At 45.7% G+C, this 26,677-nt stretch overlaps 1 protein-coding gene across 1 annotated transcript in view; it reads right to left on the bottom strand.

Moving 5' to 3' along the window:
• The window catches only part of CFAP58 (cilia and flagella associated protein 58), a 674,866-nt gene that overhangs the window by 256,377 nt on the left and 391,812 nt on the right, over positions 1-26,677 (bottom strand). Inside the window, exon 11 of the mRNA XM_086922755.1 lies at positions 18,313-18,459. Coding sequence (XP_086778881.1) covers positions 18,313-18,459 — 147 coding nt within the window. The remainder of the gene's footprint in view (positions 1-18,312; positions 18,460-26,677) is intronic.

Genomic DNA, 26,677 nt, shown 5'->3' with positions numbered 1-26,677 from the left:
CTCCACGAAGTCCTGTAGTCTCTGGGTCGTCCCCCCAGCGTCTCTCGGGGGCTGCCGATCTAGCACTGAGTCCATTACTGCATTAAAGTCCCCCCCCTATAATCAGTTCTCCACAAGGGAGTGTAAGCAGAAAGTTCCCCAGGTCCGTGAAAGCAGTCTGGTGCATAGCCGGTTGGATATATACCGACACTACGATCTACCGTCCCATTGGCCTGAGATTGCCGCAAAGCGTCCCTTGTCATTGTGGTATGTCTTCGTCACTATCATAGGGAAGCGCTTATTTATGAGGACCCTGACCCCTCTAGACCCAGAGGTAAATTCAGAGTGTACTGCCATGTGGAACCCCCATCTATTTAGGGCCTTAACAGTAGTCCCCTGCAGATGTGACTCCTGAATTAGAGCCCCCGCCGGATAATGCAACACCAGCCCACGTTTAATTTTGTCCCCTAGTCCATTTACATTCCAGGAGAGCACTTTCAGCTGTGACGACTGTCTCTAGGCGTCTTGCGTACCTAAAATCACGTCTCTATCTCCCTGGCTTGTGGCCAGCATAGCATTCAATGACGAGCGAGCTTCCCTGGACTACCTCAATATGATCTGTCACGTCATGCTTCATTTTTACTTGCAACCAAATATGATAAAGGGTGGTATACCCCAACTAAACAACCCCCCACAAACAGATCCCATCCCCCCACCCCCCTCCCTGCTCCCCTGCCCAGCGGATTTAAAAGTACCCGCCACCCCAACTCAGCAGAGTGCTTTAGTCCCATAACTGTGTACTTGCGTAACAGGGGGGGAGAGCTTGTCCATCCCCCCCCACTGGCCCCATGTGCAGCGTCCATTCTCAGCCTGCGAGGGTGTCGTGTGTGGTCCATATCCAGTCCCTCCTCGCAGCAGCACCCCTCCACCTCATGTCCCATCAATCACTATCATCACCTGAGGCTTTGGCTCATATTCCGCTCCACCGGTTCTTCAGTTCCGCAGCCGAGGAGTCACCTTAGGCCCAATACAACAGAGGGGTGGGTCTTATGGGTCGGCATTCCTACAGTTTTAATCCAAAAATCTCCTCAGAGTCCAATATGGCGGAGTCATTCCACTTCACTTTCATTTCTTGACTCTCCGTTCAGATCTTGTGTCGTTTCTTCTTTTCCAGCTGCGTCCATTTGCAAGGATTGTCTCCTTCGTCGTCTTCCCTGCCTATGGTTCTTGTTTGCCGGCCTCCAGCTCTCCAGCCAATCTTGCGCCCCGCTGGGTGATTCGAAAAAAAACAAGTTTTCCTTCTGCCTCAACTCTCAGCTTGGCTGGCTATAGCATTGCGTATTTCAGTTCTCTGCTGCGGAGCTCACACTTGACCTCTGTAAAATTACGCCGTTGGGCCGTAACTGCCACCATGCTATTTTCGATTCGAAGGGGAGGGGCTGTCCGAGCCGCCTGCAGGATCGCATCTCTATCGCGGAAGTTGAAGATTCTTGCCAGGATGGGCCGCGGGGGAGCCCCCGGCCTGGGTCACCCGCCCGGGACCCTGTGCGCTCTTTGAACCGAGAAGAATTAGAAGAGTCTACGAGGGCACAATTGCATTTGCACCAACTCTTCCACAAATAAGTTCAATGCTGGCCCTTTGACGCTTTCCGGAACACCGACTAAGTGCACATTGTTGCGCCGAGGGCTTTTGTAGTGGTCTCCACCTCCGTCACCCTGGAGCCCATCTTTGAGAAGTCCGCCCTCAGCAGCGTCACTTCTATAGAAATGGAGCCTATGGATGTCTGCATCTGTAGCAGGGTGGCCAATACATCCTGGAGCGTGACTTCTTTTGGGAGCTCTGGTCTTTGCCCATTCGTGGCAGTATCTGCAGCATGTAGTCCAGCTTGTTGGTATTTTGTTAAGGCATATTTGTCAATGCGGTTGCTTTGTACCGGTTTGGAGCCTCTGGTGCTCATGTCGCCACAGAGAGGTGCGCTTGGCGCCAAAGCAGTCGCATTTGGCCCTCACGAGCAAGCCCCGGTCAAAAAGTACGTGTCACTACCTTTGTAGCTATCTCTTGGCACTTGTCCGCCAGGCGTCTAAAGCTGTGGTCTGCGATCTATGGTTGCGCTATGCTGTGCTGCGTCTCCTCGCCGCTCAGGTGTACCTAACTTTTCAGTCTGCCCGCGAGAGCTACTCCATTCACCTGGCGTGCGGCTCCTGTTCAAAGCCCTCCTTCCGTGTCGCACCACTGGCACATGTACAATCTCTGCGCACAGTGTTTGCTCCTCACATCAGCACCTGTGGTTATCTGTCCGGGCGGTACTCTTCATGCCCCTGCTTTCTGTATAACCGCGTCTCGCTCTGCTCTGCTGCTAGTATCACGTGGCCTCTCCGGTGCTCACGCTACTAAGAGCACCGGGGACCCTGGTACTGTCTCTCAGCGTCTCTCTGCACCAAAGGCCCGATCTGCCCCATTAATTATGCGGCGCTTACTTCGGGAAGCGTCCTGCGCAGTGGAGTCCACCTCAGTACCAAGCCGGCTTGTATCAGGAGACCAGCCACCCTCATGATCTCGGGCCGCACTGCGTGATCGTGCGTGCAGCCCCAATGTCTACTGTGGCTCCCAGCTTCACTCCCGGGTGTTAGGCCGCGACTCCATCCCCTAGCACGGCATGTCTCCGGTAGCTCGCCGCTAGTTAGCGCAGGCTGCAGGATAAATACAAGGATTTGTGGAGCAGTGTGGTCGTGCTCCGGAGCTCATCTAGGCTGCGGCCATTTTCTTTGGTCGCTAGCCACGCCCCGCGAGAAATCTTTTTTAGAGCAAAAATTGTTCAGGCAAATTTGATACTGTGAGACCTGGCATCCTTGGTGTGGTTTCCCCCCAACTTTTTGCCTTCAGACCTCCTGTTTTTACTGTCTTTGTTTTTGCTTGCTTTACGACTCTGCATGCTTTACCACTGCTAACCAGTGCTAACGGGGAAACTCGGTCACTACAACGCAGCCCTTTCCACCCATTACCATAACCAGGCATGCATTACAATGCATGCGTGTTTAGCACGATTAGCCTTTACCACGCATACCTTTACTACGAGATACATAGTAAAGGCATGTGTGCTAAAGTATAAAAAAAAGGGGGGGGCTTGAGAGGTCTCCCCCCCTAAAAAAAGCGTGGGTTTAAAAAAAGGGGGCTTTTCCCGTCATTTTAAGATAAAGAATAAAAAAGATGTGGAGGCAATCAGCGTCGTTAGAGGATACGGAAAGACACGTGCGCTTCCTCTTAACAAGGTGCAACTTCACCTCAGAAGATCATGGAGAGGAGAGCTAAGGGGTAATGAGGGGGTGGTGTCGCGCAAGGTTAATTTGAAGGGATCGGAGATATCGTTTAACATGAAAATGCCATTAACATGCATAGTTTAAGAACGAAAATCGTTGTAAAAGTATGCGTGTAAAAGGCATTTTCGGGTTGATGGCATTTACGTTGTAAAGCATGCGTGGTAAAGGCATGCGTTACAACGGAATGCGTTGTAAAGTCACACAACCGTGCTAACGTGCTTGTGCTATTTCCCCAAAATATGCTACCACGGGCTCATACAGAATTAGTATATTTAATTTACTTGTAAGCCCCTAATAAACTGCACTACATGTGTCTAGAGCCCAAAATTTTAATGCTACTACTGAGTCTGCAGCACTGATTGTGCCATCTTCTTAAGTAGCCCTTTAAACATGTCTCAGGCCTGCCATTCCAGAGCCTGTGTGTGCAGTTTAAACTGTCATTTCCACCTGTCAAAATAAACCTTTTGCCAGGCCCAAACCTTTCTTTTTAATGCATATAAATCACCCTAGGGTAGGCCCTAAACAGCCCAGAAGGTAGGGTGCAAAGTACTTAAAAAGCAGAACATGTACTTTTACATTTTACATGTCCTGGTAGTGAAAAACTCTTCATTTATTTTCACTACAGCAAGGCCTACATATCCCTTAGAATAACACTGGAGTTGCCCTATTACATGTTATGAGTGTCATTTCCAAATGGGAAGAGATTACCAGTTCATGTTTGGTGTCCCTGGAATCCTAATTAAAAATCCTAACTTAAGGTGAAGTCGGATTTTAAATTACAATTCCAAAAATACCACTTTTAGAAAGTTGGGATTTTCTTGCCTTAGCCATTTGGTGCCTGCTGCCTGCCTCTGGTCACATGGCTAGGTGTAGTTGGCAGACGGGCTTTGTGTAATCCTCCTAGACAGCCACACACAATGGGAGCTTAGGTGTGACTGGGCCATCAGGGGCAGGAAGGGAGGGGGGCCATCAATAGCAGGAAGGGATGGAGGAGCTGAGCCCAGCCTCACTTATACCTGAACAGGCTGTTCCTGTATCCACACAAAGAGCTGCATAACCCCTGTAGTTAGTCTGGAGAAGGGCAGGGCATCTGTGCACTTCAAAGGCACAACTGTGTATAAAAGAAGGACCTTAGACACCATCTCTTCAGTACACATCTGGACCTGCAGATCCTCTGCCAAGAAGAAGGACTGCTGTGCTGCTACAAGGACTGCCACTCTCCTGGACTGCTGCTCTGAAGGAACTGCTGCCCAGCTATGCTGACCTGCCGCCCACTTTCTGGGGACAGAAGGACTGAACCTGTACCTTTTGAGCCCAGAACCAGAGTAACTCCAATGACTAGTTGGCTGGTCACCTGATCAGAAGCCTCAGGGACATAACAGGCTTCCTACAACCTTGCATCTGCACTTGGACTCTGACATCTCTGAGTCTACCCTGCCAATTTGTGCTACCTCAGTCCTGGAACCTTAGAAGTGGGCTTAAGGTGCTTTGCCAGTCACTGTCGTAATAGCGGCGCAACCCTCACCAGAACAGACATCTCCGCTGCGGCATGGCTTGGACATTTTGCAAAGACTCACATCGCCACTTCAGCTTACATCACCTTCAGAACCAGCCCTGCAGAACGCTTCCTTAGCATAGGTCCTTGCATCCTTCGTTGATGGCAGCCACGGCGACGGACTCCGCATCTCAGCCTCAGGTGTATATTATTTGTCACATACTGATTTATATTTATTATATTGTTTTGTAACCTATGAAATTGCCTATATTTGAACTCCAATAAAAAATTATGACACAGAACCAATGCATTACCCCGACTGCATGTCGCATCCTCAAAGCTGGATTTCACATCATAAGCCCCATCAATGGGGTTCTCAATGACGATGCAGGCCCTGGCACCACAGACTCACTGCTTCTCGGAACTGGTGCATTGCTTTGGCTGTGTGACACATCTTCAACGTGTCAACGTGGACACCCGTAATGCTCTACAACCAAGGATTTAAGGCCCTCTGTTCAGCGGGACCTGACTGGGTCCTGTCGCCAGCCTGCGCTCTGTCCCGGTAATCCTACACTTGTGACTTTGTCCCAGGTCAGCACGACCAGATATCCACAGTTGGCACTTTTGTCTTTTAGCATTACTTTCTCTAAAAACTTTCAAATTCAATATCGCCGGTTCTACTAATTAGTTTTTGTCACTTTGGTCTTGTTTTATTTATTAAATTAAGCTCTATTTCTACAACCTGCTATGGGGTGTTTTTTGTTGCACAAATACTTTACACATTGCCTCTAAGTTAAGCTTGACTGCTCTGTGTCAAGCTACCAGGGGGTTCCGCATAGGTTAATTTAGGGTTTTCCTTGTGCCTTACTCTGACTGGGATTGTTGTCGCTGCTTGAAGAGGGCTCATACCCCAGTCAACTAGTAACCCAATTTCTAACAGATATTTCCCCTCATGGGGAATTCAAGATGTTTATGGCCTTCATTACAAGCAACTCAGTAAATGGTGTGATATTTATTGCACTTGCTAAAATCTGAGTCAGCTGAATCAGAATTTATCAGGTGTGACACATATCACCAGATTACATGTTTTTGGTAAACATGCAGATTATGGTGAGTACTGCCTCAAGATCTGCATGGTCCTGTCAATACTGGGAATTTCCCCTGATAAATATCAGCAGGTTTGACCTGCTGATAGTTTTCACAAACCCATAATTGCTAATTGTGCACTAAAAGACATTACCACACATATCACACTTAATCTAGACACTTATAATAATGGTCAATATGCTCTATTCATTCTTTTTTTGATCTAGGCTGTGCTTTGGTTTGAGACCTAACTGTTGGATGAACAATACCACGAAATTATGAAATCACCCAACTGTGCATTTGGGACCAACATGGTGCCACCAGAGGCATTTCTGGTACTGCACCAGAATGAAATGGCTCAGGATTCATAAAATGTTTTTGCTGTTGTCCCTTCTATCTCTTTTAACTCTTTCGTCCTTCATTCATGACTAGGTCTTGGGTAATCACAGCCGTCAGGCCTCCTGTCTCAAGGGTTTTGATATTTGGCTTACAGTACCTGTATTTAAGGAACAAGACACGCCCCCTCCCTCCCCCAAACCTTCTCATACTCATCATAATGTCTGTGATCAATGGACTTGGGAAAGCAGTGGGATTATTCTCCACAGCAAGGTAGCAGCGCACATTTGGGACATGACTGTCACATTAATATAGAACAAACGCTCAGGTTTCTTGCCATCAATGTTGCAGTTGGGAGGATATCCAAGAGCTGAAGGCCATTCAAAGGGAATTGTTTATTAACCTTCGGTACCAATCATAAAGATTCTGATCCATTGAGACCGAGTAATTATTCATTTAATTGTATTTATGATCTAGCCACTCCATAAATGTGTTCTGGCCAAGGTGGATTTGGTTGTAATCAACAGACAATTGGAAGTGAATGTCAAATTGCACTTGGACTTGAGCTAAGGGTTGACAGAATATTGTCAACACTGTATAAGTCACAAGACCTGTTGGACCCGGCCCTTTAGGCAGGTTCAACCCGAGACTTTTCGATTTTTCCTAGCCTGTTTCTGGAACCTGGTGATCGTGATTTTTGGCCTCTGCGCACTTTTTCACTGTGGTACAGTGTAAAGTGCTTGAGCTCTCTGTGTATGTGTGGTGAATGACCTGCCCTCCCATAGGAATTAATGGGGAATATGTATGCCCATGGTAGTTGCTGATGTGTGGGGAGTGCAGGGGTGAGTTTGGTATGAGAGAACTCGTGAGACTGAATGCTGCGATATGGTATATGCGGCATGATTGTGTCTAGTCTAGAAGTGCCACTTTTAGAAGTTGGCATATTTGTGTAATTTGTGTCTGGCGTGTGATTGGCTGGTGAGCCTGGTCCAGGAGTGCCTGGGCCTGCTTGTGGATTGACTGTCTGGTTTGAGGGTGACAGGGGCTGGAGAGCCCAGGAGGTTGTCTGAGTCAGCCCGTGGATGAAAGGCAGCATCTGCTGCCAGGGAAGTGGGAGGAGATGGCACCTGATAGTGAAGGGCTGTGCCTGCCTGACCACAATGCTGGCTCCACCCCTCCCCCCCCCCGCTGGGCGACTGTCACCTCTGTCCCTGATACTGAAGGGACTTCCCTATAACCAGTTCTAGCTGATTCTCACACTGCCTGCACAAAGACCTCAAAAGACTTCAAAGGACTTCAAAGACTTTTTCAGAAAAAGAGATTCTACAATCAAGAGGAACCTCTGCTGGAAGAAGGACTGCTGGAGAACTGAAGGAAGATTGCCTTGCTGTGTGCTTTAAGGGCTGACCTGTTCTGCTGTTTCAAATGAAAGCTGAGGAGGAGAAAGGGACTTTGCTGTGTGCTGTGTCCCCTACCTGCTTGAACTACCAAGACTTTGCTGTGTGCTGTGTCTTCATTGAATCTCCAAGGGCCTGAGGAGAGCTGGCCTCCTGTTCCTGGAACTCAGGGTTAAAAGGTTCCTAAAGAAGCCCAAGACGCTGTGCAGATCGTGCTGTTTTGACCTGGAGCGTGCTTGGTGATCAACTGCTGAGCGTAAGAAGGGATCAGTGTGCTCATCGGCACTTTCCCAGCGAGGGTCGGAGGTCTGTGGTGCCTCCCCTCGTGAATTCTGCCCAAGAGCGGTTGTGAGGCCAAGAGGGCAGACTTTCTGTGACCTGCGCCCTCGAAAATCATCTGCCGCCTGTTCACCGCCGCTGCCCGGGGCCAGAAAACCTCTTTCCCATCTGCCGTCCTGATCGGAGCTGCGGGGCCGAAGATCGAAGCCGCCGCGCTCCCATTGGTGGAAGGAGCCGAGCCCCTCACAAACGCCCCGCCGGGATTGGCCCGTGCGGCGTAGCGTCATCACTGTTGCTGTACGGTGATTGGGTGTTGCCAAGAACGTCATCGCAGGCCTGTCCCGGGAGCCGCGCTATCATTGGCTGACTCCCGGGCATCTGTGGAGGCTTGCCTGTGTGCCGCGACCGGATTGGCCCACGTGACTGGGATCTCCGCGAGAACCGTGTGCTGTGACGAAGCCAGGGAGTCAGCTGTTCGACCCGACCTCGCCGAGGGAACGCCGTGAGTGCCCCCCAGCCCCCGGCCTGCCTGTCCCTGCTCGGAGCACCTCCTCGCCGCTCCTCGAGGATCAGAGAGGGGGCGGAGGGCTGCCGGGACCGGCCGGGGCTGGGAGCGAGTGTGCTCTGTGCGGCGCGGTGCGCCTGAAGTCCTTGGGGTGCGAGGCCACGCTGATCGTCACAAAGGAGTCCCAGAAGACCACTGGTGAGGCGCGCTGGCAGCGCTTGGGGGCTCATTACTTCTACAAGGCCGATTGTTGGATAACCCAGTACATTGGCATTAATGCAACCACTCGTTTTTGGGGGCAAATAAGAGATAAATTGGTATCAGCATTTTGAGGTACTGATTTAAGAGACTAAAGACAATCTTTGATACACGAACTTCCTGATAATACAGGCGCAGATGAACCAGGGAGGTTCATGGGGGCATATGTGTGCAAGAGCCTGTGTGGCTCCTACCTTTTGGCGCAGTACTGCTCAAGGGCTGGTGAGAGCCCATGACATAGGTTTATTGTTTTCCCAGCTGCCCAGCAATTAGTGGGCAGCTGCACCGTTTAGGTCTTGGGATGTTCTCAGGTGCCCCGCAAGTAGTGGGCACCTGCTACGTTTAGGTTTTGCGCCAGTGGCGCACCCCTGACTGGCGCTGCATGGCAGCGCGCCCTAACGTTCTGGACACAGGGCTCTTTTGGTCCCTTTATTAGATGGGGGCTGGTATGTGATTTCTGGGCAATGTGATTTCTATGTTTTTAATAGTAATTGCCTACTGTGTGTTTTTGCGCTATTGAGTTGTTCTCCCACCTCTGAATGTTTTTAGGCATCATGTGTCTTCTTGCGCTGCACCTCTGAATGTAATTTATTGCATCATGTGCTTTGTTCTTAACACCGCTGAATGTGTAGGTTTATGCATCATGTGTTTCTCTTTACTACTCCTCTGAATGTATATTTATGCATCATGGGTAATGTGTTCTTTCCTAGACCCCTAAACGCTGTGTGATACTTAGGTGGGTGTCCGTACACCTCTGAATGTTTTTAGGCATCATGTGTTTTTCCTTCACTACTCCTCTGAATGTGTTTCATGCATCATGGGTAATGTGTTCTTGTTTATACCCCTAAATGTATTTTATTCTTAGGTGGTTGTTATTTTAGTACAGGTGGTCCTAGTGAGGTCCTGGTTCCTGTTACCAGTGGTTACTGGTTGTGTGCCATAGTTGCTAATTTGTGCTAATATGATTTTTATTCTTTATTATTCATTATTCTAAAAGTGCTATTTCTGATTCTGACAGTGGCCCATGTGGCCCTGTCCTGTACATAATCCCTTGTGAATATTGCCCGTGCCAGTTGGCACCATGTATTTTGTGTGATACTATCTGATGTGTTTTTACAATACAAAAGTTATTTTATAATAACCTTGTGTGGAGTTCCTTTTGTGGTGTGCCTAGTATGTTGTTGCTGTTGTGTGCTGGCGCAAATGCTTTACACATTGCCTCTGAGTTTAGCCTTACTACTAGTGCCAAGCTACCAGGGGGTGAGCAGGGGTTATCTTGGCGTGTGACTCCCTTGCCCTGACTAGAATGGTGGTTTCTGCCTAGCTTTGGCGTCAGCCTTAGCCTACCAGAAATAGCCAGTTCTAACAAGACCCATACCAAACAAATGTGCTTGCATATCTAAATCACACATACAAATCAAAATCTACTGTAGAGTTTCAAAAGTACCCATGCCAAGACACTTCGCAGTTGGAGTTTATTCATTAGGAACAACAAAACGATTGTTAATCATCATCCCGCGTACACAGTATCCCCTCACTTATGGTCACCCATGTTGTTTTATTTCCTTTATCCTTTTGAGGGCCTGAAAGCTGACTGTTTATCATGAGAAGTGATTCTGTGACACTTAATCTTGTAAATCTTGTGTCACCTCTCTTTCCAGGACTTTGCAGGAACACAGCATGTGTTAAAAAGGTTATGGAACATTACTCCAACAATGAGAAAGGCCCACTCTGGAAATCCACTCTAGTAATTGGCAAAGAACATAGGACCGTGCTATCCTGAGGAGTACTTGAGGATGGTGGTCCAAAGATAGCATTTGAAGGAAATTTTGACACAGCGACTAGTTAATCTTTCAAGCTTTAAAGAAAGCCAATTACTTTTCTCCTGCAAAAGGACGGCACTTTTTCTCTATGGTATGGCAGGCAAAGCAGTACATATAAAATAGTGGAAAATATCTTGCTACAGTGCATTTCCTCTTTCCTTGTTCTTGGTAGAGGCTCATATGGTCAAGGAGCATCATAGGGATTGCTGGCTCTACCAAAGAAAACCTTTCCTATCCCAAACCAGGAGCTCCTTGATAAACCTCAACAAGAACAATAACTAGGCGTGTAGAGAAACTGCAACGTAACAGCCAGATGGTGGATCGGGAGTCCTCCATCAGTGCGTGGTACACATAACTGCTTTAGCTTAGTTTAAAGCTCAAATATCCACCATCGCCATAACTTGCTATCACTTTGAAATGTTCCAGTTGAAATTATCAGTTTTAATGATTCCATATTTTGCACCAATTTTAATGAGGATCCCGAATTCTCTGCAACAATTTTAAAGAGGTCTAACACCTATCCAGCTTTAAAAAAAATGATGCTACATTACCTACCCATTAAGCATTCCTCATTCCATTCCTTAATGTTTGCAGTTCAGATGTGCTGATCTCCAACAAGACTCCCACTGAAGCATTCTATTACCAACTTTATGATAGAGCTGTGACCCCTGAATTTTCAGTTTTTGTTTGTCAGTGTTTGTTTCTGTCTACTATGCACATGGTGCTTGCCCTATGTGTTTATATGGATTATTTCTTTTTTTCCGCTTTTCCCTTTTGATTTCAAGGGGTGAATGAGTTTAATTCACTAATGGTGGTGCAGAGGCCATGTGATAACTTTGTTTTTTTAAACCAAGCATTTCTGTCCTAGCTTGTGCACCGGCCCATGGGAAAAGAGGAGGTGGGCAGTGTGGCTCCTACACTAGGGTGGAGGAGCAATGCCCCACTGCTTTCTCACAGTGCAAGAAAGCGAAAACATAAAACGATTATAACTAAAAGTTACTACCAATTTATGTTTCCTTTGCCCATTGCAGGTGTGCGGTGAAAGGGGCTACTCTGCTCTTTGAGCAGGGCAGGGGAGGAGTGGTTTGCCCACTCCTGAGTGCACAAAGACTGTTTGGTCAGCCCTTTTGGGCTGCCCAAACCATTCATGTGCACCCTGCCCTTCACAATGCAGGCGGCATAGCAGCCTGCATGGAGAATGTTCAGTGACTAAATATCGAGGGACATAATATAGAATGCCCAAAATATCGCCTCCAAAATATCGAAGTACAGAATATAGAATCCCTATCTACAAACAGGTAAGTACTAAAATATCGAAGACAAAATATTGATAGTTAAAATATAGTTAACTAAAATATCGAATTTTTTAAATGCATTAAAAATTATATAAAAGTAATTTAATATTGAAAACATTTAAATAAAACATACTTAAAATAATGTAAAAAAGCTTAAAATGTCAAAATAATAAATGTAATGTAAAAAAAAGTTGATATTATGTAGGATAGTGAGAGGGTAAAAATTACTATTCCCACTCCAGTGAGTGCAACAGTAGGGCAAGCGTTGGATAGAGTAGGGGTAAAAATTACTATTTCCACTCCAAAGAGTGCAACAGTAGGGAAAGCGTAGGATAGCGGGAGGGTAAATATTACTATTCCCACTCCAGCGAGTGCAACAGTAGGGAAAGCGTTGGATAGCGGGTGGGTAAAAATTACTATTCCCACTCCAAAGAGTGCAACAGTAGGGAAAGCGTAGGATAGCGGGAGGGTAAATATTACTATTCCCACTCCAGCGAGTGCAACAGTAGGGAAAGCGTTGGATAGCAGGTGGGTAAAAATTACTATTCCCACTCCAGTGAGTGCAACAGTAGGGAAAGCGTTGGATAGCGGGAGGGTAAAAATGACTATTCCCACTCCAGAGAGTGCAACAGTACGGAAAGCGTTGGATAGCGGGAGGGTAAAAATTACTATTCCCACTCCAGAGAGTGCAACAGTAGAGAAAGCGTTGAATAGCGTACAGATAAAAATTACTATTCCCACTCCAGTTAGTGCAACAGTAGGGAAAGCGTTGGCTAGCGTAGGGGTAAAAATTACTATTCCCACTCCAGAGAGTGCAACAGTAGGGAAAGTAATGATTTAATATTAAAAAAAGATTGATGAATTATCAAGACCAATAAAACATTAATAAAATTAATTACCAATTCATAAAAATTAATTACCAATTAATAATTAATTATCAATCAATTATTTATCAATACATATAAATATTTACTTTATTACAATTAAATTACTTCCCACCCTATTCCCCTATAAACCCACAACCCGCTCCAAATAATATATAATACAATTAACATAATTATCAAATAATCCATTAATAAAAATGAATTACCAATTAATAAAAATGAATTACCAATTAATAAAAGTAATTACCAATTATTAACTAATTATCAATCAATTAATTATCAATACATATAAATAGAAATTAATATTTAATTTATCATAATTAAATTACTTCCCACCCTATTCCCCTATAAACCCACAACCCGCTATGGAATTAAATTACGCAAAAATTAAATTACATAACATTCACTACTTTTACAGAATTAAACATACATTACAAGAATAATATATAATTTTAACACATATACTACCATACATAACACTAAAAAAAATCGATATTATGGAAATCGATATTTTAAATTCGATATTATGGAAATCAATATTTTCTACCTCAATTTCGATATTTTGACTAACTATATTTTGGTGATTCGATATTCAGGCCTATCTATATTTTGGAGTCAATATTCTGGCCTGTCGATATTTCGAATTCTATATTTTGGCCGTTTACCATGGATAACATGGCCACCCTATTAGCCCCTGGCTGGGCGGCCTTGTGATTGGCTATGGGGTGGGAGCCTGGCTGCCTGCTTCCTGTTCTTGTTGGAGGGAGGACAGCAGGAGCAGAGAAGACGCAGGACCTGGTGAAAAGGTGAGTTTAATTGTATTTTATTAGTATTTTTTATTTCCCCGCGATCCCCCCACGCGAAACACCCCTGCGAATCCATCCGCGGCCCCTTGCGCCCGTCCCCCCATCCACGAGCAATGCCGGCTGCTACTGGAGATGGGAATTACAGAAAACCCCTGGGGCAGCATGTCAGCTGTGCAAAAAGAGTTTTGACGGATTTGTGGGGCCCTGGGCAAGATATATTTTGGGGCCCCCCGTTTGCAGCAACTTTGAATGTATTACTCCATTTTGGTCCATTCAAGCCCTATTGATTCCAAACATTACTGAATTATATGTTAAACCTTCAGAAACTGGAGTGCTGAATAACAGCAATAAGCTCAAACTGCCTGGTGCCTGACAGCCCAAAAGTGAGAAACAGCCATTATAACGCTGCTGTTACCACGCATAGACTTTACCATGCATGCATTACAATGCATGCACTGTTACCACGCATAGCCTTTAACACGCATTACTTTTCAATGCAGATGCCTTTACCACGCATGCCTTTACAACAAATTAAGCTGTAATGGCATGAATGGTAAAGGAATATTGTGGTACTGGTGGTAAGGTCATATGTGTGGTAAGGGTGGTGAAGGCTATCAGCGTCATTACAGGAAACTGAGAGACCATTCCGCTTCCTCTTTACGACGTGCACCGCATCTCAGAAGAGCTGCCTGGTCGTCGTGTAGAGGTAAGGGGCAGTGGGCTTTGGGCTGGGGGTGGGTATTTTCAAAAAAAGGCAGGGGGCCAGGGGGAGGTCGTGCAGGGGTCTGCTTTTAGGGCAAAGGGAAATGGTATTTTTTACAAGGGCAGGGGGCCGGGTGGGGTCGCACTGGGTGCGTTTTTAAGAATTAGGGGAGGGGTATTTTTTTACAAGGGCTGGGGGCCAGGTAGTCGTGTAGGGGTCCGCTTTTAGGGCTCCGCTTTTAGGGCTCCACTTTTAGTGCTCAGGGGAGTGGTATATTTTACAAGGGGGGGTCACGCAGGGGTCCGCTTTTAGGGCTCAGAGGAGGGGTATTTTTTACAGGGGCTGGGGACAGGAGGAACGCGCAGGGTTCCGCTTTTAGGGCTCTGGGCAGGGCTCAGGAAAAACCTTTACCACATGTATGCCTTTAAACATTCATGCTTTTACAATGAAATTCATTGAAAAAGCATGTGTGGTAAAGGCATATTTGTTGTAGACAAAAGTGTGGTAAAGGTTATGCATGGTATTGGCATTCACATTGTAACACAAGGGTGGTAAAGGCATGCTTTGCAAGGGAATGCATTGTATCGTCATACATCTCCCAATAGTACTAAATATGTTCCAGCATCAAGCAATCAGGAAACCTCTTGGGCGGGGGATTGACCAGCTGAGTGGAAAGGACAGGCATATGGGCTTTAGTAATAAGCGCTCTTACAAGATTAAGCAGTGCATAGCCCCGCTTTGAATAAGACAGCTAAAAGAACAATTGATGGACAGAATGCAGGACAATATCATACATTCACTCCAATACAGAGATCTGAGCCTAAATCCATTGTTTTTTTGCTCCCCATGCCATTCCAGTTTGAACCCAGCCATATGCAAATCAGTCTTAACCCTGCGCCCAATGGGAACAGTCCAGCCCGGACTGCCAGGCCAGGTCCTCCCTGGACTCGAAACGAGCATCCTAGTACTGGTTTCAGGGTTTCACCCGTCATCAGCCACTACAGCTTGACTCCAGTGGCATGGAGAGCACGGGGCCCACGTCTGGGCATACCCGTCCCACTTGAGGTGACAAATGCAAAAAAAAAAATTGATGGACAGAAAGCAGAAGCAGGTCATACATTCACCCTAGTACAGAGATCTGGGCCTAAATAAATTGTTGTTTTGCTCCCTAAGCAATTCCACTTTTAACATTTTTGACACAATGCAGAACAATGTCTTGTTTCTGGTCCAGGGAGGACCTGGCTTCACAGTTCTAGCTGGACTGTTCCCATAAGGAACAGGGTCAAGACTGATTTGCATATGGCTGGGTCTAAACTGGGGTGGTTTGGTGAGCAAAAGAATGATGGATTAAACCCAGAACTTTTTGACTGGGGGTGAATGTTTGCATTATCCAGCATTCCGTCCATCAATTGTTTCTTTTGCATATGTTGCCCTAAGTGGGAAGGGTATGCCCAGACGTGGGTCCCGTGCTGACTACACCACTTGATTCAAGCTAGCCTGGCTGAAGAATGGTGAGGCCCTGAAACAGGTCCTAGGATGCTTGTTTCCGGACCAGGGAGAATCTGGCTTGCCAGCTCTTGCTGGACTGTTGCCATAAGGAACAGGGTCAAGACTGATTTGCATATGGCTGGGTTCAAACTGGGTGGTGTGGTAAGCAAAAGAATGATGGATTAAACCCAGATCCTTGTAACTGGGGGCGAATGTTTGCATTGTCCAGCATTTCGTCCATCAATTGTTTCTTTTGTATATTTAATAAGAAAGCGCTGGAAAAAGATGCCAAAAGATTCTCACCTATTATAGCCTTGGAAGCCCTCAGTGTATGGCATGATGTAAAGGGACAAACAGGAAGAGTAAAGAGCCCTACCTTTATGTACCAAGTGAATGACCAATCATTTGTGATTTGGGTGCCCTTGCTATTGCTTGTTAAAAAATGTGTATGTTGATTTATTGATATGGTGTATTTTTAGGATCATGTTTATTTCAAGTTTTATAAAGTTGTAAGGACTAGATATGTTTCCATAAAACAATTGGGTTTAATTTAAAACAAGCCCAAATGCAAAAAGAATTTTTAGAAGCCCCGATAGAAGAAGAGAAAGTGTAGTTTGTGCCTGACTGATAATATGGGAAGCAACTGAAATGGATGCTGACCTTTGCGGTACAATCTGCAGCCACTTTTCTCTTCGACTCGGTTTTGTGCTGATTTGAGATTCACAACACAGTGGTAGTTTCCTCAACTTTCAGTCAAATAGAGTGACATTATTTTCTACATTTCAAATGCGCTAAATTTTGCGATCATTCGGTCTTTCCCAATAATCCTTGGTTATGCTCAACATTCAGTTGTCCTGATGATGGCCTTCTAAATAATTAAGGGTCTAAATGCCAGTGACGTGTTGAAACTAGACTATGAGAAAATATTCTAATAAGATTAAACCATATTTTGATACCGTTGATCAATTCTGTACACTTTACCAGAAGCGTATCGTATGGTCCATTGCCATTTCTGCAGTATGCACATCCTTGTTTATTGCATTTCTACATCTTGTGAATGCTTGCACACTGAGCATCTACCCTCTGGTTCTGGGAATACTATAATCAAGCAACTTGTTTGAGCTTCAAGTGTGCCCTATGCTTATGCATACATGTCTGGATAATACTGTGGTTGGTACATTACGTGTTGTACGGAACCATCATTTATATATTAGTTCTACGGACGCAGGCTTTAGACGGTTACTGAGTAACTCTGTGGTTAACGCAGTTCACATTTTCATATTTCATTAAAACAGGTTTTTTTAATTCTTAATTTTTCACAAGTGATAGTTCCCCAAAAACTTTTGTTGGCCCTTATTATGCGTTACATGTTCATAACCAGTGTGATGAAAACATAAATATGCAGAAAACATATTGGTAATAATGTTGCAGGAAGGAGCATTGGAGAGGGAAAGAGAGTGATAAATTAAAACCATGGAACAATACCACAGATGACAATACCACAGATGACAATACCACAGATGACGAGGTGTGAAGGGAGAAGATGAGGGCTTGAAGGAAAATATCAAGTACATAATAGTCTATTGGGTGCTATTGCACTTGCATTTATGTAACACGTCCTACCCTGACAAAGCACTGAGGCGCAGTGACAGATGGGTACATGCTAAAGAATAGTAAGTGCTTGGATGGAAGGATGCTGCTTTGAAGTGTGTCCTATGTAGGCGGTGTTTCGGTTTTGTAAGCGAGGAGCAGAAAGATGCTCTTGAGAGTAAATGTAGCATGCGAAATAGCTGTTCTATGATCTAGCCTATCATCCGTGTTGGGGAGTGGATTCTGCCCCAGTTCTTGATGCAGTTGGTATGTTCTTGAGAGATAATCTCCTATGCATAACCTTCTCATGTGTGGCACTGTGTTCTTCTCCAATTTGGTTTAATCCTGAGCGATCTATTATTCAGTAAGGGCAAGTCTTTGCCACTTTGATGATATTCAAATTAATTCCTAAAATTCAGACACTGAACATTTGCTTCTGGTTCTGGTCAGTGTGGTCCAACATTAACTATTGGGGACGAGCAAAATCTTTACCTCATTCCTGAATGCCGAGTGATCTTGACTGGTTCTCTTTTCTGGTATGGAATGGGGTGGGTTAGATGAGAGGTGACAGGGTCAAATCGCAAGGATTCAAGGAGTACCAACCCCAGGACCTAGTTGATTGACCAAGACTGACATCAAGAAAATGTCTAAATAAACATAATTCGGCACAGAGGAAGTGGAGCAAGAAGTCAGTAAAAAAGCACGTGTCAAATTCAAAAAGAGTTTGGAGAAGAAAGAACAGTATGATTCCTAGATTTAATCTTAAACGTTCCAAAACTTACATTTTGAAAAGCAATAGATAGAATAAAATATAATATTGAGGCAGCTCAGGGGCTTATTACAACTACCTTGTGCCACCCGTACATCACTTTTAATATGGAATAAAGTGACGTACCAACGGTGCAAGGGGCTTGTATATAAGCCCCACAGTTTAAGTAAAAGCAACAATTAAAAATGGAAATGTCATAAAAATGATATGGGGGAATAATCTTATTTACCAGGTGAAAACAACATTACAGGCACTGGAATCACTGTTGTAAACTCAATCATTAGTGCGGTCAAGTCTTTACCTTCAAAGCATCTTTCTCCTTCTCTATTCTTTGGTGGTCCAGATGAACCTTTACCAGAGCAGCTTCCTTGGATGTGATTTCTTCTTTTAGTTGGTCCACTTGATGATTCATGATCTTCAGTTTCCTCTTCATTTCAGTGATTTCATCCTATCAGAACGAAGTAGAGTAACACAACATGAGCTACATAAAAAGCCTTGTATGCTCATAGTTTGCCATTGTTATGCAAATTGAAGACCCAACAACATAAAAATATATACATAAACCTGGACGTGGATTTACTTCTACAAAACAAATCTAGTATACTCACATAACTCAAACAAATAAATACTGTACTTTAGATCAGCCGCGGCCAGTGCAGAGTGCAGGTAAGAGTGGTGAAGCGGTGAGGTTTGGGGGGGGGGGGGGTTGGGGGGGAGCCTGGAGGGGGGATTTCCACAGACTAGGGAAAATTAGTTATTTTATTTAATGTTTCCTCTGCGTGGTCTGTTGAACCCCACTCCACTGCTCTTACCTGCAACAGCCGCGGCTGCTGTAGATTCAAAAGGAGGTTGCAGTACAACTAACTAGGTATCCTTGCAGACTGTACCACCAAATGAAAGTACATTACATGATCTACATGGAATGATATGTACCAAAATTACAATCTTAGTGCACCCATATTGTGTTTTTATATAGCCAGTGTGTGCGGTCTTATCGTTTAAAAGTGCCACAATATCTTGAAATAGTACGGGCATACATCTTGACCTTTCCATAAAGTCTCTGGGATGTCTGATTACATTCAAATCTTTTAAATAAACACCTCAATGATTGAGGATCTTTATATATATATATATATAGACAATGCTGAACCAATACAGCCATTTACTGATCAAAATGACTGTGATGACGTATGCTACAGTAGAAATTCACTTGTCTTTATAAAACTGTCTACAGAGACACATCCCTCCTGCAACCTTATATCCACATCATGCCAACCACAGTGGAATATCGTTTATATACGATACTATGGGTCACACCAAAGGTGATGTCACTAATAATGCCACATGTGAGGTCATGAATAACATATTGGCGGAGGTGTGGTTATTGATGCATACATGAGCCTAACTGAAGAGTTTCAGTGGTCTTTAGGATTTGGATTGCAGCTATAAGGTTCCTTCAATGTACGTATTTTTTTAGAATTCTTTCAGTTTACTTAATGATATTGAGATGCTACAAATCTAGGTATCAAAGAATAAAGCTCTTTAAAGTAGATATTTTAATGAACAGATGTATTTTGGGTGGTAATGGTGCTGCCTCTGTGGTTATGGTTAGATTACTTTGTTCACAAGGAAATACTACTTGGGTACATCATATGAGGTACAACCTCATCCCAGCGCATATGTCTGTTCATGCTGGTTTTTTTACTTTAAAAAAGAAGCCAATGATTGTGTTTTTTAACCGATGCCCTAAGAGTCAGTCAGTGGGAGGGTACTGATAAAGGGAAAGAGTATACAGACTAAGAGAAATTTACATCCTGACTCTTCACCATTATCCACTTAGAGGATCCCACTTTGAGAAAAAGAAATGGAGGTGGAAAAAGAAGACATTGGCTGCTTAGGCATAGGTAGATCAGTTGTGGGGAACCACCTAGCCAAACTCTGTGTCAGTCCAGGAGGAGTCCTCAAGAATTAAAGCAGAATATACATGGAACAGCATAAACAAACTGTGGGTGAATATCACTATTGCCACATTAACATGGTGGAATGTACCCTGATACCGGATGGAAGTTGGGCTCCAAGCACAGTGTAGTACTGGACAAGATAAGGAGAAGCACAATGACTAGAGTGGTCAAAACCGAAGCTGGGAAACAAGGTTCCTGTCTCGGCAGGGATGCTCAGAATTCTTCAATTCAGGGCAAATCACGTAATCTCCCGGTGCCTAACAAAATTAATGCATCCATCTGTAATGCTACTGGTACTCTTGTAAAGCACTCGGATACCTTTGGGTCGAGTTCGCACTATATAAAACTTTAAAAATATTGAATTATCTTGATTTTCATGTAGCTCTCCCAAAAAAATTTGCAATGAAAGGGATGTGCATTCTAAACACCACTCTATCTTTTTGAAAAGTGTTGAATGGCTCTTAACCACAAAGGGCATGAATCTCCTTACGTACCTAGCCATTGTCAATGCCACAAAAAAGCTTTTTTCCAAGCTTGGCGATGATGTTGGCTCAAAGGGCTTATGCATTAGCCAAGTGAAAACCATATTTAGATCATGGGCGGTGGCAGGGTGCCGTACCAAAGGACTTAAGTTAATCAGGCACCTCACATGTTTTAGGTCTTGCAGGTGTCCACTTGCACTTATTGTCTGCCAGCAGAAGGACATTAGATCATCTACTTAACATATGAGTCGATTGATGTTCCTCCCAAATGTCCAGTGGTAGAACGTGAAGAATATGCTCTTGTAGTGGATTTTAGTGTAGGGTTTTCTGGTAGGCATCAAAACCTTCAAGTTCTCTGAAGAGAGGCCTAAGAGTAAAAAGGTCAACTCCTCAGGAACCATGCATTCAATCTGAATGCTGCAAGGGAGGGGAGCTGACCTCTCCTTCTCTTTATTCTGGACAATATGGCCACGATTATTCTGATGAAGGAGGAGCAGATGCAGGTAACAGACCAAGCAGGAGGAGCACGAATGGCAGTGAACCAAGAGTTGTCCTTGAATTTTTGGACAGCTGCAGAAAATATTTATGACAACACACCCATCCAGACCTTTATCAGACTATCCCCTTCAAGAGGCAAGCGTTCAACAGGTGCAGTTTTGGTGAGTTGTGAAGGTATTTATGTTTGGTCAAAACCAAACTTTTAGGATGGTTCAAGGATTTCTCAGAGAACACAGGCATGTGGGTTGAACTCTATGAATTGCAGTACACCACCTCTACCTGGAATGGCATTGCCCACGATTAGTCACCCGCCTCTAGTTTGAGCTCGTCAAATGCTCACCTCATTGCCCTGACACAGGGAGATAGTTTCCTCTTCTGCAAAAATAAGTACAGGGACTCATAACAATCCTTTCTGGGATTCCTGCATTCAAACCTCCTCTCTCAAAACCTGAAGCCTCTCTTTACTGACTTAGCAGAATCTTGTTCCAATATTCAAATGGGCTTTTGCTGGTGCTGTAACTGTTAGTTTCTCCATTTGCATCTGCTTTCATGTTGGGTCATCAGAGAGTAAGTTTCTTATTAACCTCAGTTACATACTTTTCTGAAATTAAAATACAGTGTGCTTAAACCTCCATTGTACTCTATCCGTTGCTCCACCCTGGCCTAGGCAACAGTGAAAAAGAGTTTGGTCCTGCGCTATGATCTTCAAGTTAGACAGGAGAAGCAACATATTGCATTTGTCTATGTCTCATAGAGTGCTTTCGCAGAATTTTTAACAGCTATTTTCTAAACTGGAAATGTTGGCACGTGCTGTTTTCTGCTGCTATAAAAGTAATCCGTATTGCAAGTTCGATCAAGAAAAAAATCCTTAGGCAATACATCACAGCTCAGCCATCCTTCTAGACCAGGGTTCTTCAAACTGTGGGGCGCGCCCCCCTGGGGGGGCCCGGCACCATTCCAGGGGGGGCGCGCGCTCCACTCCGAACTTCCCTTTGTGCCCCCTTTGTCCCTGTGGCAGCGCACATCTAGAGACTCAGTGTGAGGGCGGGCGATTTCCGTCAGTGGGGCTGCAGGGGCCTAAGAGCTGAACAAAGCTCATTAGCATGCGAATGGTCTCTAAAGAGGTGTGAAGTGCTCGGGTGCGGCTGGCTGAATGTGTGTGTGCCCAGAAGCTGTGTCAGCCCGGGCACACACAAGCATGGTGAGATGAAGAGGGAGAGGGAGGGAGGAAGGAGACAGAGACTGATAGAGGGAGGGAGAGCGAGGGAGGGAGACAGGCAGACAGAGGGGGAGCGAGGGAGGGAGACAGAGGCTGACAGAGCAAGAGCGAGGGAGGCAGCGCGAGGGAGAGCGAGGGAGACTGAGGCAGACAGGGAGAGCGAGGGAGAGTGAGGGAGGGAGACATGCAGACAGAGGGAGAGCGAGGGAGGGAGACAGGCAGACAGAGGGAGAGCGAGGGAGGCAGAGTGAGGGAGACAGAGGGAGAGCGAGGGAAGCAGAGTGAGAGAGAGCGAGGGAGACAGAGGGAGGGCGAGGGAAACAGAGGGAGAGCGAGGGAGACAGAGGGAGAGCAAGGGAAACAGAGGGAGAGCGAGGGAGACAGAGGGAGAGCGAGGGAGACAGAGGGAGAGCGAGGGAGGCATAGCGAGGGAGACATAAGGAGAGCGAGGGATGTCGGGTAGAGCCGGCCACCAGACGTCCGTTATGTTGCCATGTGGGTGAATAGATGTATGGGTGGAGTGGTGGATGTATGGGTGGAGTGATGGGTGGAATGGTGGATGTGTGGGTGACATGGTGGATGTATGGGTGGGGGGGTGGATGGATGAGTGAGGGGATGGATGGATGGGTGAAGGGGTGGATGAATGGTGGGAGAGAGGATGGATGCATGAGTGGAGGGATGGATGGGAGTGGATGGATGTGTGTATGGTTGGAAGGGTAGATGGATGGGTGGAGGGATGGATGGATCAGTGAAATGGTGGATGGATCGATGGGGGGGTGGATGGTGGTCGAGTCGGTGGGTGGATGGATGAGAGAGGTGATGGATGGATGGATTGATGTATTGATGCATGAAGGGGTGAATGAATGGATGGATGGATGAGTGAAGGGGTGGATGTGGGGATGGATGGGTGATTGAGGAGGGTGGATGGACGAGAGGATGGATGGAGGAGTGAAGGGGTGGGTGAGAGGTCAATGGATGGATTCATGAGTGGATGAGTGGATGGATGAGTGGGTGGATGGGTGAAGGGTGGATGGAGGGATGGGTGGCTGGGTGAGGGGGGAATGGAGAGAGAGGGGGAGGATGAATGGATGGATGAGTGAGGACATGGATGAATGATTGGCAGAGTAGATGGGCAGGTGTGTGCATAGATGGGTGAGGAGAGGAGCATGGAGGTGGATGGGTCAGAGAGTGCATGCATGAGTGGGGGGAGGGTGGAGAGCGGGAGGGATGGATGGGTGGGTGGGTGGATGGATGGATGAGTGGGGGGTTGAGTGGGTGGACGGATGAGTGACTGGGTGGATGGATGAGTGGGTGGGGGATGGCTGGATGGGTGAGAGGGTGGGTGGTTGGATGGATGAGTGAGTGGATGGATGGGTGGAGGAGTGGATGGATGGGTGGAAGAGTGGATGGATGAATGGAGGAGTGGATGGGTGAATGGAAGAGTGGATGGATGAATGGAGGAGTGGATGGAGGAATGAATGGAGGAGTGGATGGATGAATGGGAGGATAGCTTGGGTGAAGGGGTGAGTGGGTGAAGGGGTGAGTGGTTGGATGGATGAGTGGGTGGATGGATAGGTGGAAGAGTGGATGGATTGATGAGGGTATGGATTGGGTGAAGGGATGGGTGGATGATGGATGGATGGGTGAGGGGGTGGATGGAGGGATGGATGGGTGAGATGATGGATGGAGGGATGGATGGTGGATGAGTTTGCAAGTGGTTGAAGGGGTTTGGATGTGGATGGGGCACAGATGGAGGGAAGGAATGAATGGTGGGGGAGTTGGTGGATGAAAAGGCGTACATGATGGATGGGGAGGGTTGTGATGACTTCCTTTACCTTGGAGGATTGTGGTTTGAGCTGTGTGGTACGCCTCTGTCGTTTCGCCACACCCACTCACAGGCCTGCAGTTTGCTAGGCACTCTTGTTGTGTTGAGCATTGTTTGCCGGATATGGCCCGTGGTGTGCGCGTTGCAGTCGATCATGTGGTGTGCCGGATTCCCGAGGTTTCGGTCGGGTGGTGGGGGGGCCCAACATCTGGGGGAATTCAGCTGGGGGGGCTCAACCTGGAAAAGTTTGAATACCTCTGTTCTAGACAGAACTCTACGTTTCACTGTTCAATTTTCTCAGGTAGACCCACTATACATTTTTTATTTCTTCTTGGTCACCCCTTAGCTGATTTAATTGAAAGAGTGTGGTTTCTAAAATATCCTACAAGAAGATGTTGTGTATACTGAGGATTTGGTGTTAATTGAATGACTAGTTGCAGATGGGGAAGACAGAAACGAAGCCCATCAGGAGACTGCGAAAGAGACCCTAAAAGTTCAAGTTTGGGACCAAGCACTGGTAAACTGGGAAGAGTTTGGAATGTTTTTCCCTCAGCTGATCCCAGTGCATCACCAAGTGCAAATGTAGGGCGGACATGCAGAGTAGTGCATGATGGACCAATCCCATGCCAGGCCACCTGTAGCCCCAGAAGACTCTGGAATACTAAAACTTGCAATGTCTTTTGGTCAGGAAATGAGGTATTGCTTTGCTGATAAACATAATCCTCTTAAATGAGTAAAGACCAAGATGGGAATGAAATACTGCCTTGTGAACTGAATCATTCAGGAGGAAAACAGAATGGATGTTGGGCACTCTATGGAGGATCCAACCATGTAAAGGGTTTACAAAGTCAGGACCAAAGCTCTCTCCAAACAACACTAATTTAGTATAATTGTTTTCCCTGTTAAAAAAAGGGCCTCTTCCTACTTCTAGGCAGAAACTTTTATGACTAATAATGAAGTTCCAACAACATTTATTAGCACCCTCTATTAATGTCCAGATTACATTAGAGAAACAAAAAGCTTAGAACAAAGACACTGACTACTGCTGCTGGCCTACATTCCAATTTCAAAGAAAGCATGACCTAAGTATATGACCATCAGGATAACTTGCATTTATACCTATATATGAGGACGATATTCAGAGGACAACTGTTAAAAGTATCATTTCCCACATGCTGCCAGGCGTAAGCAGCTCTAACTGGACCTCTTAATGTGCCCCTATCCACTGACTAAGTCCCATAAGTGCTTTTGAGCGTTTAGCAGAAGTTATTGCCCTTAACACTGGGAAACAGCATTTATCTGCACATTCCATATAGTTTCTTTTTCAAGCAAAGACTTTTTAAGTCATGGGCAAAGAGGGCATGGTCCAGGGCCCCAGCCGATCAGGGGGCCTCCTGATAGAGTTGGTGTTGTCTTATAAAAAAAGTCCTGTCCTTATGACCTTGAAGGACTCTTAAACATAAATTGTTTTAAATACCATTTCCAATAATGTATTTTTGATATGGAAAATCTGTGGGAGTTTATTACAGAAATGTTGCTGGGAAGTGTTATGTTTATGTTTTTCACCACCATACAACATTCATAAAAAAGTAACTTTTAGATTGAAACAGAACCTCACATATGAGAAATGGGGAGGGGGGGCTTCACAGAGATTATTTGCAATAATATTAGTAAGCTGCTACTGTATTACACTATTAAAAAATACATAATACAGACCCTGAATATCAGATGGATACACATTTAGAATTGGAATCAGTGTGCATGTGCACTGTCAGTGACCTGACCAAAGAGAGCCTAAAAGAGCTTTAATTGGATCATACCTTCAAAGTTGTGCCAAACATCATCCCCCAATATGCGTTTGGGCTATGGCCCCCAGAATCCTTTATATTAGGGGCGGCCTTAGGCACGTGCAAGCTGTGCACCTGCACAGGGTCACCAAACCCCAGGCGCCACCACGCCAATATATATCCTTAATATAACAATCCTCTGAGGATGGATACATATTTGCGTGGTGGCCCCTGGCAGGGATTTGGTGGCCACTTCCAAACACCCTGACCCCCCCCTCACTGGCCTCCGTGCTCCGCCCCGCCCGGACCCCCCTTCCGGGGCCCCCTACCTACGCTCCCTGCCCAGGGCCGCCATGAGCCTAGAGCCGCCCCTGTTTAGATGTCCCGGTTTTCAAATAATTTCTGGTATTCCAGACTCAATGCTTAGATATCTTTACAACTGTTGGCCTTTTGTGTTCAGCACTTTTCACTAGCCTCTGAATAGGCTGTGTCTCCTATGCACAATGCTGTTTCTACCTCCTGTAGCGAAGCTGGGCCAGAGAGGGCAGAGTTGGTTAAGACTGGGCTGAGAGACAATTGCCACAAAAACAATAAAGAGAAAGTGGAGTATAAGTATTGGACCTTAATCTCAGTGACTTAGATCACGTTTGGACTCAAGAGGAACCTCTGCCAAGGAGAAGAAGCTCAAGAGCTGAATGTAAGAGTACTGCCCCTTTGCGGTGTGTGCTTTGCTGGGTTGACCTGCAGTTGCTGCTTCTGCAAATCAGAGGACAACGACCGGAACTTTGCTGAGAACTTGCTTGAAGAAGAAACTCCAAGGGCTTGTGTGTGTTTGCCTCCTGTTAAGAAGTCTCAGGGCTACAAAGGCTTCACCTCGGCCCACTGACCAGCACC

This window comes from Lissotriton vulgaris, chromosome 5, assembly GCF_964263255.1.
Source record: "Lissotriton vulgaris chromosome 5, aLisVul1.2, whole genome shotgun sequence".
Classification (NCBI taxonomy): domain Eukaryota; kingdom Metazoa; phylum Chordata; class Amphibia; order Caudata; family Salamandridae; genus Lissotriton; species Lissotriton vulgaris.
The sequence above is the reverse complement of the archived record's forward strand: the minus strand, read 5'-3'. Positions and strand labels throughout refer to the sequence as shown.